This window comes from Mustela nigripes, chromosome 13, assembly GCF_022355385.1.
Source record: "Mustela nigripes isolate SB6536 chromosome 13, MUSNIG.SB6536, whole genome shotgun sequence".
In the NCBI taxonomy this organism is placed as follows: domain Eukaryota; kingdom Metazoa; phylum Chordata; class Mammalia; order Carnivora; family Mustelidae; genus Mustela; species Mustela nigripes.
The window spans coordinates 34888496-34900697 of NC_081569.1; the positions used below are offsets into that span (position 1 = coordinate 34888496).

At 38.2% G+C, this 12202-nt stretch overlaps 1 protein-coding gene across 1 annotated transcript in view; it reads left to right on the plus strand.

Moving 5' to 3' along the window:
- The window catches only part of UNC13C (unc-13 homolog C), a 559224-nt gene that overhangs the window by 485563 nt on the left and 61459 nt on the right, over positions 1-12202 (plus strand). The window contains exons 27-28 of the mRNA XM_059371954.1: positions 1166-1222; positions 5749-5829. Of these exons, the coding sequence (XP_059227937.1) occupies positions 1166-1222; positions 5749-5829 (138 nt within the window). The remainder of the gene's footprint in view (positions 1-1165; positions 1223-5748; positions 5830-12202) is intronic.

Below are 12202 nucleotides of genomic sequence, written 5' to 3' on the forward strand. Positions count from 1 at the left end.
TGTGGATTATTTACTATTTTGCATTTCTACTACCCCGCTGTGGCAGCCATCAGCTCCCTGTGTGCCATACAAGATCTCTCCCAAAGTAGCACTTCCTGTTTTTGATCACTCATTGGTAATAAAATTGCATAAGTTTTGACTATGCTGCCCATTGCTATTTTGCCCATGAGCCCTATTATTTCTAGAGCACAGTTTTGTAGAACGAGATTTTTCAAAAATACATACATCATGCTATAGTAGAAAGTATATGACATATGACATACCATTTTTTCTATAAGGCCTTCCCTAGGATAGCTTACCATCACCTCAATTTTCTCTAGCATTGAGTTCTCAAAGCATGAAGCAATATCTGTCACTCATTCATTCACTATGTGTTCTCAGAGCTCTGGTGTGTGCTGGGCACCGTGGTGGGGATGAAAATAGGAGCAAAATTAGATGTGGTTGCTGTTCTCGTAAACTTTGTAGTCCTTCATTTCCTAATCAATTCACAGGATCCACTAAAAAATGAAGAGTGTTATTCCAGAATAGCTGATTTTTCCCTTCTGAGAAAATATCCTAGGGACTTAGAATGAACTTAGTACCAAATTTACTTTTTTCCTGCCACTTTTGCCAACGGACGTACCTCTAGTTTTTCATTCTAGTAATGTTGTGGATGGTTTAGTCCTCTGTTCTTCAAGCTTTTCCTAGGATGTTGGCATTCTAGGAAGAGCCTCTGGCTGAGGGGAGAGTTAAGAGGGCAGGTCTCTGATAGACTGGACAGCATTGGAGGAGCAGCAGCTTCACCTGCCTCAACTCTGTATCTTGAAAGTTTGCATAGATCTATTTGGGGCCAAGTGGAGTGAGGGAGCTACCTCTACTAAAAATAAATAAACATTAAAGATCATGGATTAAATCCATGTGCTACCTTAAACCAGCTATGTTAGTCGTAATCTGTTTGTTAACTCAGACTTAAAATTCTCGGAAATGGGATGCCTGTGAGGACAATTATATTGCTAGCAGTACTAGATATCTTTGACCCAATCTGTAAAACCAGTTAAGTGTATATGGCATAAAAGTCACAAGTATAAGAAGGGAAATTTAATTTTCCATTGACTACATTTCTATTGTTACTGAAGATCTTAAGACTGACTGAGTCTTCTCTCTCCTTTTCTATGTGTGTCTCTAGGGACCACAGATGATTTTCATCGCAGCTAAAGATCTTGGACAATTATCCAAACTGAAGGTAATAAGAATAAAGGGATTATCAGTTGTCTGTGAAAGATAATAAGCTAATTACAGCTGTACAAGAAACTATCCTCCTACTAGTAATGGTATCCAGCACTGCAGGACTAAGATGCATGTCTGTGAAATCACAGTCAAAGCCAGAGTCTGGATCAAGTCACAAGCTAGAGTCTGAACTTTATGGTTTTCCTTTTTTCCCCAAAGATTTCTGATACTTTCCAATTGGTAGGGCAACTGGGAGATTTTGGCTTTAAGTTAGATCATGTTTTCTTTCATATATGAAACAGGCTCTGTATGAATAAAGGCAAAATGGAGCACTTCGTAGAAATCTAGTAAAGTCTAGAAAAATCTTAAAGGCAAGAAAGCTAGGGTGCAAAAATGAAACTCCTCAAAGCACACCTTGAACTTGTCAGTATATTCAAGCACATTGTAAATGAGGATTTGCTGACTTAATAACTCTGCCCTTTCTTATTGCTGAGATTCACAGGACTGTGCAGTTATGCAGGGAACATCAGCTTCTGTCCTTCTAGAATAGGAACTCGAGTGATTAAAATATATATTGTGCTTCTTTAACTGGCTTTTTCACTTCGAATAATGTCTTCTAGGTTCTTCCATTTTGTTGCATTTGGGTAGATTTCCTCCTTCTTAAGGGCCAAATAAGATTACCACATTTTCTTCATCCGTTCATTCATCAATGGATGACATACAGGCCAACGCTGTGCCTATCGTAGAAGTATGTGTTGCTTTAGATCCATTTTTTTCTCTTAGAATATAGTTCCAGACGCAGACCACCTTAGTTCAAATTCTACCTCAGCTGTTTCCAACACATTGACAAATGACATTGTCATCGCCATGTGTCCATGACACATGGACATTTGACATTGGCCAAAGTATTTAAACTTTTTAATCTTCAGATTTGACATTTATAAACTGCAGAACATTTTCATACTTGCTTTATAGGATTTTTGTGAGGATAAATGAGATAATGCATACATTATCTTTGCATGGTAATTGCCAAGATTCTGCCACCACCCACTCACAGAGGCTGGCAGCTCAGAGTCAGGTCTCACTGGGATTGTTTTATGTGTATGACACAGGGGAAGAATAATCCATTTAATTGCATGATTACTTACTGAGATGAAATAGGTGTCCTATAGTTTTAGTACTCTATATTACTCCCTTGCTCAATAAAAAAAAATGAAAGTCAATAATCCATTTAAAAGACATCACCTAAAATTTCTTACAGGTGCTCAGTTAGATGGTTTAGAGGAAAGGTCAAAGGTAGATGTTACTCCCACACTATTGCTTTGGATCTTAGATCTTGATCCCTTCCTTTATCCCTCTTATTATCTTCCTGGGATTTATATTCCCTACTTTGAGAAATGGATTTATACAGGGTTGAAATTCCTCATATAAAACCATGAAGGTGAGGGCGCCTGGGTGGCTCAGTGGGTTAAGCCGCTGCCTTCAGCTCAGGTCATGATCTCAGGGTCCTGAGATCGAGTCCCACATTGGGCTCTCTGCTCAGCAGGGAGCCTGCCCTCTCTTTCTCTCTCTCTGGCTGCCTCTCTGCCTACTTGTGATCTCTCTCTGTCAAATAAATAAATAAAATCTTTTAAAAAACAAACAAACAAACAAAACCATGAAGGTGAAACAGCATAGTATCTCATTGCAAAAGAAATGGCCCTAGACATGCTTCTAGCATCTGTGTGATGTTAGAAAACATACTCCATCTCCCACAGCTTCAGTTTCCTTAGTTGGAAGTCTTATCAGCCAGAACTTATCAGTTCTGTCTTATCAGAACTATCAGTCAGTCTTATCAGCTCCAAGTGCTAGAAAGCAAGACTAACATAAACAAGGAAGGATTTATTGCTACATGAAATTTTATAGTCCTAGATAATTTTACTTTCCATCACTGCTTGATTAGGAACTCAAAGAATGTTATGGAACCTGGTTAGTATCTCTCGACTCTGTTCTTTCCTTGTATGATGTATGGCTGTAACAAACCTACCTTCTTATTTGTAAGATGGTTGCCTCTGCTCTAAATCTAACATCCTTTGAACTTGAAATGTTGTAGAAAAGAACACCAAGCTTGATGTGAGGAATTCCAACAAATCCCACCAGAACATCCTGGTCTCCGATAGTGTTATCACCACTCCAAAGCCAACCATTGTGACACAGGCTTAACTGACATACCAGCTATGAGCTGGGGGTGTGGTCAGCTCTGTCTGCATCTGATGAACTCTGAGTGGGGTGGAGATAGCTCCCCAGAGTGCATAAATATGCTAGGTGGGAAAAAGAACACATTAGGTCCCTTTGCAACTTCCAAACTTCTTCAAGACTGTAACAAACTAAAAACAATAAAATGTCCTAAAAGGGTAACTATTATTCAAATTACAGAATAAGGCATCTACAGTATTTTGCAAAATTAAAACTCTGACCATAATAAAGAATTTCAAATTTTCCAAACCATTTTCCCTTATTTTACCAAAGTGTCACCAAAGTGTCATTTCCATTTTAAATACTTGGTCTTCGCAATATTTGTATGTTAGTTTGAAAGCAGGTTAAGATAAATCCAGAAATCCTATATGGAAATATTAACAATTATCTAACTTACTTGAAGAAATACAGAGTCAAGGAAAATAGAACAATGAAGGAAATTGTTTTTCTGCATTTTACTACCATTTAGGATTAATCCATTAAAGAAGTATTTATTCAGCCATTTGACACATTACTTTATGCTCTGGAACTTCATAATGTAGATATATTATGTATGCCTAACTTATTACTATTTAATGAGATTAGATTTATTTGGCATAAATTTTGAAAAAATAACTATTTTTAGATAGGTGATATAATATTAAAACCAATTACTACATCAGAGACTGTAAATTTACTGCAAGCATGCAGTAACTCATTGCCAGCCTCTTTCAGAGACTCCCTTATTTTAATGAGCTATTTTTAGATCTCTGAAATTATTTCTTGCTAAAATTATATTTTTCTATAACAAAGATTTGAAGCCAGACTGGTTTGTACTTACTTGCCCTTAAACATTTCCACCTACAATTTAGTAAACATTTCCCATTACTGTTTGAGTCTCAATGGGTAGTTAATATTCCTATTTTTAAAATATTAAAAGGATACATATGTTTGTGTTGAAAATCCTGTATCAGACAAACATGTAGTGAGATGTCATGGACTCAAGGGGCATTGTATACCTTTTTTTTTTTTTTTTTTTTTTCAAAAATCTTCAAAGGAGTATGATTTCATTTAAGGGTATTGAACCCTACAACACTATACTTGAAAGAAGTACAATTCATTTACCAAAAATATATTGAATTCCTAGCAGGTTATAATTGCCAAGATAGGTACTGAAAGACTGCAGACTTGAGTAAGACGTAGATCAAGATTATCTTGAGAAAGTCATGTCATCTACCAAATAACAATAAAAAAGGGGCTGGGATAGGGTGAGGCACTGGGGATTGGAAAATCTGAGCTTTGCATACAAGTGCCTGACCACTTTTGTGCAATGACCACTGAAAGAGAGCCCTTGCTCCACCTGCCAAGCCATACATGTTGATGTAGAGCTGTGCCCTGCAGAAGAGGCACGGTTCTTAAGAAGGAAAGGCAGTGATTGAACCATTAGTCAAGCCATGCATTCTCAGAGCTGTGTCTGTTCATGTGGGCTTTCCTCTAATTCACATAAGACACCTATACTAGTTTGCAGTTAAGCTTCGGGAGGACAAAAGCCTTTCTTTGAATGAACAACATATCACAATTACCTGGGATGGCAGAGGCATATAATAAGCACTCAATAAATATCTGCTGAATATTGTTGACTAGAATAGTGGCACCTCTGGGTAGACTCAGTTTTGGTGGGCGGGTGGGGGGTGTCAGGAATTTTAAAAATTTTCTCTTAGGTTTCTTTTTCCTTTGTGGTTGTCTTCAACTTTCTACCATCATTTCCCTATGGAAGTTTGAATGATGGGTTAGTGTCCATAATGAACAATGAGGAAAACCCACCAGAAATGTGAAAACCAGCTCTAAAATTTTGGAAAAAAAAGATTTTAATGAAAATATGCAGAGCCAAAAATTCAGTTAATTCTTGGGGGCTTTTCTTAGTAATGACTAAGCATTAAGGGGAATCAAGAAAGAGAAGGAATTGGGGCCATTATATTTAAAGAAGACTTTATCATAGTAATTGAAAGAAGCTAAAATTCACCTCCTAACACTCTGTCATGATCGATTTTCCTCAAAGTAACAGATAAGGTGAAAAAGCTTTGACACATATTTCCACATTGCTGCTCTCTTTTTTTTCCCCAAACATTAACGTGCAAGTGAAAAGTAAAACCACATACAAATCAAAGTTCAGCATTTCTTCTTTTGGAAAAGGGGATATTTATTGAATATATGACAAAATCATCCTCTCAGGTGTGTCCGCGTGGGGATTATGCAGAGTCTGTTTGAAAACAGTTGTTGAATGGATTAATTGGTTAATGCATAAGTAATTGCTAACTTGTTTTTTAGGAGCACATGATTCGGGAGGATGCCAAGGGTCTGACACCAAGACAGTGTGCTATAATGGAGGTAGTCTTGGCTACCATCAAGGTAAGCTTACAGTACTCCTGAATTGTATATCCCCAGTCCTCTATTAGCCCTCAGAGAAAAGTATCCCACATGCATATGTAGAGCTGTGCCACCCATAGACACAGAAGATGGTTGTCTGAGTATGTCAGATTGAGCCTGTACTCTCGCCACATTATCCGTGTTCCTCTGCCCTTATCCTTGTTCCTTTGTATCTGGAAGAAAATGTGCATAAAACTTATGTTATAACATGTGTTTTCAAAGAAAGGCATGTACGTACAGCTCCACCCCCCAAGTTCAATTAAATAGATGCTTCAGGAGGTGTGGGGTTAACAGAATTTCTTTTCATGTTTTCTACGCTTGTTGAAATGAGTTTTAAAAGATCAATCTTCTCCTCTCTCTTAGTAAGTGCAATAATTTAATTTTCTGCTGGAAACCCAAAGGTATTGTGCTGTGTGCATCAATTTTTTCACAGCCCGAGGTTGACCAGAAGTTATTGTGGTGGGGGCTAAAAATGGACAGACCTCCAAATGTAACTTAGAAGTTGTTTCCATATAATTCTTTTTATATGTTTATATATGTTTCATATTTACATATATGCATTTTATATTCTTATGTGAAAGCTTATTTAAGAGTGAATTAACTAATTTATTGTCTGAATTTAAACCATGTCCATTGTCTCCACGTGTCACTGGGGGAAGCATCTCCTATCCAGCATGCGTGAACAGCATAGCAAAATCTGCTAGCTACCATGAGCCATTTTCCAAGCACAGAATTGTACAGGATACAAACAGACCTTATGATGCTGTTCATTAAAATAGATGTGCAACAGTTGGGCACCTCCAGAAAATTCTTACCTCCCAGCTTTGGTTTTATCGTTTCAGCATTTAATAAGAGACCATCTTTTCCTGCTTCCGTGTAAAATGAAAAAATGAAATATAAAATGAAAGTCGTGAGGTGGGAATTTTGTGACACCTGGTGAAAAGTGGAGAGGGATTTAGGCAGTGAGACTATAGCAATGGATTTTCTAAAGCTGCAGCTAGAGTGTTATCTGGAAGTCTGGAAATTTTGCACAATCATTTTGAGGGGAAAAATGGAAAACTTGAAAAAGAAGCAGAAAAAAATGCAAAACAAGCTCTTTCTAAAAAATTGTTTTCAGAAAAGTGAATAAGAAATGACTGACCTTTGGAGTTATAGTAGAACTAATGGCCACAAATCAGGAAGTGCTAGTAGAAAAAATAAGAACTTTGAAGTATACCATGAAGAGAAGAAAAGTAAAATTTTTAGATTCTGAATTTAGTCCTTTTTGAATTTTATTAAGTCAATGCATGACTTCAAGAGAGGAAGAAAAATGTGTCCCATGAAAAGAAATGGCATTCAGACCTGGCTTCTGTCCCCACCACCAGCATTTCTTCTGTTCCTCTTGGTTGGGGCACATGATCGCCATCTAGTTATACCCAAAGTCTGGGACATTCCTGATCTTCAAACAGGTTCCCCCTTCTACATTTTGACAGCTCAACTATCCCATCTTCCTCTCTAGGTCATCTGGGATGATCTTTTAATTCAGTCTTAAATACTTCCACTAGCTGGTGTCTAAGATCCAGTAAATGGATTTATGCCATTATCTTGTTCCTCTAGGGCCTGACTCTGGTCCTCCTGAACGTCAGATCCTGAGGTCAGGTCTCTACCTCCTAACCCTATTATGAGACTTTCATCCCTCTGGTTTGCCCATCTGCCAAGGCATACACCTGGGCATTCATTTCTATGGCTCTGTCATCAGTTTGCCACAACTGGAACTCCCTTTATCTTGTCCGATTCTGAGATTTGCCCCAACTGAATGTCCTACCAAGCCCTAATTCTGATGTTACTACAAAGGAATTCAGGTAAAAGAGGAATAACTACTTAAAGGAATTATAGCCTACCAGCTAGTGATGGAAGGTCTTCTCAGAGCCCAGCAGAGGGAACCCTATAAGGTAAGTGGAAACTTCATGAGAAAGATGTTCATATGCAAAAGCAGCAGTTGCTACCCAAGCTACCTCACAAAGGCTGCCAAAGGCCTAATCCGACTTCCTCTGGAACTCAGTTTAGGCAAACGGGGTGGAAATAAAAAGTGAACAAGGAGAATGGTATGGAGTTTGTTGACTATGGACTGAAATAGCGTTTTACATTTTTCCAGATATCTTCCATGTATGTACATTGTCTTGCCTGATCTTTAAAACATCTGGCTGTTAGCTGTGTCGAGAGTGATCATTCACATTTTATAGATTAAACAACGGAGGCTGAGCAGGTTTAAATTACTGACAAAGGTCAGAGAGCTGCTAGGAATTGGCAGCGCTGAGAAAGGACCCCAAACCTGAAGATCACTGTCCTTGCTTCTACATCATTATTTCACCAACAACCAACAACCAACAAAGGGGTGGTGAAATACAGCAGACCAAAGTGAATAACATTTCTTCAGAGAGATTAGTTATTTCTAGATTAAAATGCCAGATTTCAATATTTAGATGGTTTTCTAAAGACGCTTTAAAATCTTTCAACTCCTCAAAGGTATTGATGAAAATACTCTCTTAAAGACTAAAATTTTAGCTGGACTAGAGTATTTTGTCATACTGGTCTCATGTAGTTTCAATTGTAAGTCACAAGTGGGGGGACTGTGGCACAAGTATCAGAAATTACAGTGATCTGTTACAGCTCGTGCGAGTGGGCTGTGACCCATTTTATTTATTCACCTGCCAACGAGCAACCAAATCAGTAGTATTTGAAAGTGAAAGGATAACCGCTGTTATAGTGGTGATATAGATATAGCCATATAGCCAACAATTTAATCAGTATGTATGAGCTAAAAAGCCAATAGGAAGACTTGGGACTGCTGTGGGGTTCCCTGAAATGTGGATTTCTTTCAAAGAAAAGCAGGAGACCTTTTTCCAACAATAGATACTCTTGACCTGAGCATGAATCCCAAGAGCCTAAGGAAATTCTTAAGTCTTGAACAATCCTCAGGTTACTTTCTGATGAAGTTTGAAAATGGAAAAACCTGGGAAAAAAGCTGGCTGGTTTCATTTTTTGCCCGGCCTTCCAAATTACCCTGGAACACTTGTTCTTGGACCCAAACAGGACACTCCACCATGTGTGTTGCAGATGTCTGACATCATGTAGGGACTACACAGAGATTTCCCTAAAAACAAGAACCATGTGAATGAGGGCCTTCTAGAAATCTGAATTGCTTGGTATAAAGGAGAAAATTTGGAGTAGGTATGAGTATCTATTCAAATATAGCTTTGGAATTTACTTCTTATTTAATCCTGTACAGCACCATTTCTGATCATTTAGATTCCAGACAAATGGCAGAATACGTGATGTTGTGCTTCTGAGGCTATTACTCCTGACTGAGGCCCATCCCCATCCTGCCATCCATTATTCATGAGGCAATTTTGGTGGCTGCTTCTTAGCATCTTTTTTATCATTATAAGTATAGTTTTTGCATTATTTAAATTTCAGCTGCTCATGAGAAGAGCAAAATACCTCGTTTGGATTATTGCATTTCAAAAATCATTACTTGCAAGCTTACGTGTGCAGAGAAAATATGGTGGGCAATGAGGAGATGGCTGAAGAGGGGCCTTGCTCTATCTAGACTTGGGAACCTAGACCTCTACAATAAAATAAGAGGTGTGGACAAAGTGCTGCAGAGTGCAGAGAGGGTAATATAGTGTCTGTGAGTGTCTGGGGGGAGCTTCATGGAGAGGGAAGTTTGGGGATTTATAAAGGGGATGGAATGGGGAAAAGCAAGGGAGAAAGTCATTGTAGGCTTAGAGAAAACCTTGAGTGAATTGCAAGAAGGAGTAGGTCAGTCTGAAAACTTCAAGTAGTCTAGTGCAGAGGAACAGATCAGGACAGCTTGAGTATTGTAGGAAATAAAAGAGGAACATTGAATTAGAGCCAAATGTTGACACTTGCACCAAGGTCAAAGAGACACAGTAGCATATTCAGATCTGATATATGTAAAAAGAGGATTCCAGCTGTGGTAGAAATAGTTTCTAAAATATTTTTCAAGTAATTCCTAAAAAAAAGAAAAAGAAAAAGAAAAAAGAAGTAAACCTTAGTTGTTAAGGGCAAATGATAATTTTTTCTAAGTTTGCAAAATCAACTGTCTGCATGGATTTTCCAAAAATACGATATAGATATTGGAAGGAAAAAAAATATGTGATGATGGGAAATTGCTACCAAAATAGTGTATGAAACCAAAAAGAAAATTCTTCTTGCAAACTTGTAAAGAAACATTAGCATGTTCCCATCAGTTAGTAAAAATAGATTATAAAAGTTCTTCAAATATATGACAAATTTAAAGAATTAAAGGAATTTGGAATTTTTATTGGGATTATAAAAAGAATGGCTTGCTAAGCATGCAGACAGTATTTATCCTGATTTTTACTTTAACAAAACTCTTTCTCTTTCACAGATCACAACCAGGTCTGAAGTGCTTTAATTTTTGTAGTTTTATGAAGAATATAATAAACAGAACAAAATCTGATGCTTTTTTAAAGAAAGAAAATGATACTTATACAAGGTCTTTCAATCTCTGTTCAGATGTAATAACAACATTCCTCATCACCCACGCTTACGTTACTAAATCCAGTGTATCACTGTATTAGGGTGGAAGCCTTTGCAAATATCAGAATATGAATGTTAATGCAAATATAAATAAAATATTGGGAACCACATGGGGAATTATATCACTGACAATGACCAGAGTATCAGGGTGTAAGTGATTAAGAGAGAAGGAAACTAGAGTGTGTAAATCGCTGTCCACTCCTATGGGAATAACAGGGCTTCAGGAATTATTGTCAGAAAATTAAATGAGTTATCACATGTTAAACAATTAAAACAGTTCCTATCTTACAGAAAGCTCTCTACACATGTAACTATTCAATCACCTGAAAACTAGTTTATTTTGGATGAGCCCCTTTCTACTGTTAAACCCAAGATCCTACCTATTCAACTGCAATTAGGTTTTAGTTTGGTTTAGTTTAGTTTAGTTTGGTTTACCACCTTCCCTAATCCCTTCATTTTCTCTCAGTAAGGTTAATTAGTAAATCTGAGTCTGCTCCAAGAAATAGTGTAAATCCTTCTGGCCTTGCCCTCTGGGCTTTTGGTTTTCTGTGCTCAATATCCTTTCTCTATAAGGACATAGACTCCATAGGATTCTTGAGTGTTTCCTGAGACTCTCTTCTGGGAAGCAGAGCTGTTTTGCTTTGTTTTTGTTTTTCCAAGGAGTTTCTAATCCATATTGAAAAATGAAAAAGGCACATTAAAAATTAAATGATCCATGTTAACTTATAAGACACCAATGTGAGATATGTAACAGGTGATACAGACGCCAATTAAGTGGGACAGATAAAAAGTGGTCAGGATTCAGAAGAGGGAGCGACCAGTGGGAGCTCAGGGAATCAGGGTAAGCTAGAGTAGTGATCTTCAAGGGCAGATGGAAGTTCACAGGCTGGATAGGAAAGACCCTAGTTTCTCTTGGAGAAAGATTCACGACTTGGTTAATAAACCAGGGGGAAAAGGATTTCGTCATAGAAAGGCGCAAGGCCAGAGGGCTGGGAGTCAGTGACAAAACTACTCAATGGGCTGGTCTGGATTTGACTAGAGGTTTGGGTAGTGAAGCCATGTAAAATGACATTTCAGGAAATCTTCGGGGTGAAAGTACAGAGATCCTTTTACATCCTCAGTGTTTTCTATAAAAGAAGACCCGTTGATGATCTTATAAACCCGTGGCATACTCAATGTGCCATTTTAGCGATGGAAATCCTACAGAAATGTACAAAATGCATGGGGTAGTTGAAGATTTAGTCAAGAAATTAGTTACAGTTATTTAATGCACGAGGTGATGAGGGCAGTCATGAGGAGGGTGGCTAGAGGAATAGAAGTGGAAGACAGATGTGGACGACAGGAAGGAGAGAGTCACTGGAACTTGGCAACCCAAACTGGAGCAAGGGTGAGGTGACTCGGAGGTTTTAACCGAAAGGATGGAAAAGCATGGTTCCCCCGAGAAAAATGGCGAATCCGGCAGGAGGCTGTTTTTCTACTGGCTGAAGTTAGATACAGTGGCAGGACCATCGAAATAAATAGCTGGTACATGGCTGGAGACAGCGGCCACTGCTGAGGGAACAAAGCAGGACTGAAGTTTGGGCAGTTTTTCTGCCAATTAAGCATATTTTCTCACAAGTAGAAAGAACGTCACAGTTCACAGAGCTCTTCCAGAAGGAATAATTCATCTCATCACTACAGTACCAGAGTCAGGCAGGGGGGGACGTCTCTGCCCCCACCCTTCCAATGAAGGGACTGATCCTCTCTCAGGTGACATAACCCAAGCACACATCGCATTGCATAGAGGAAG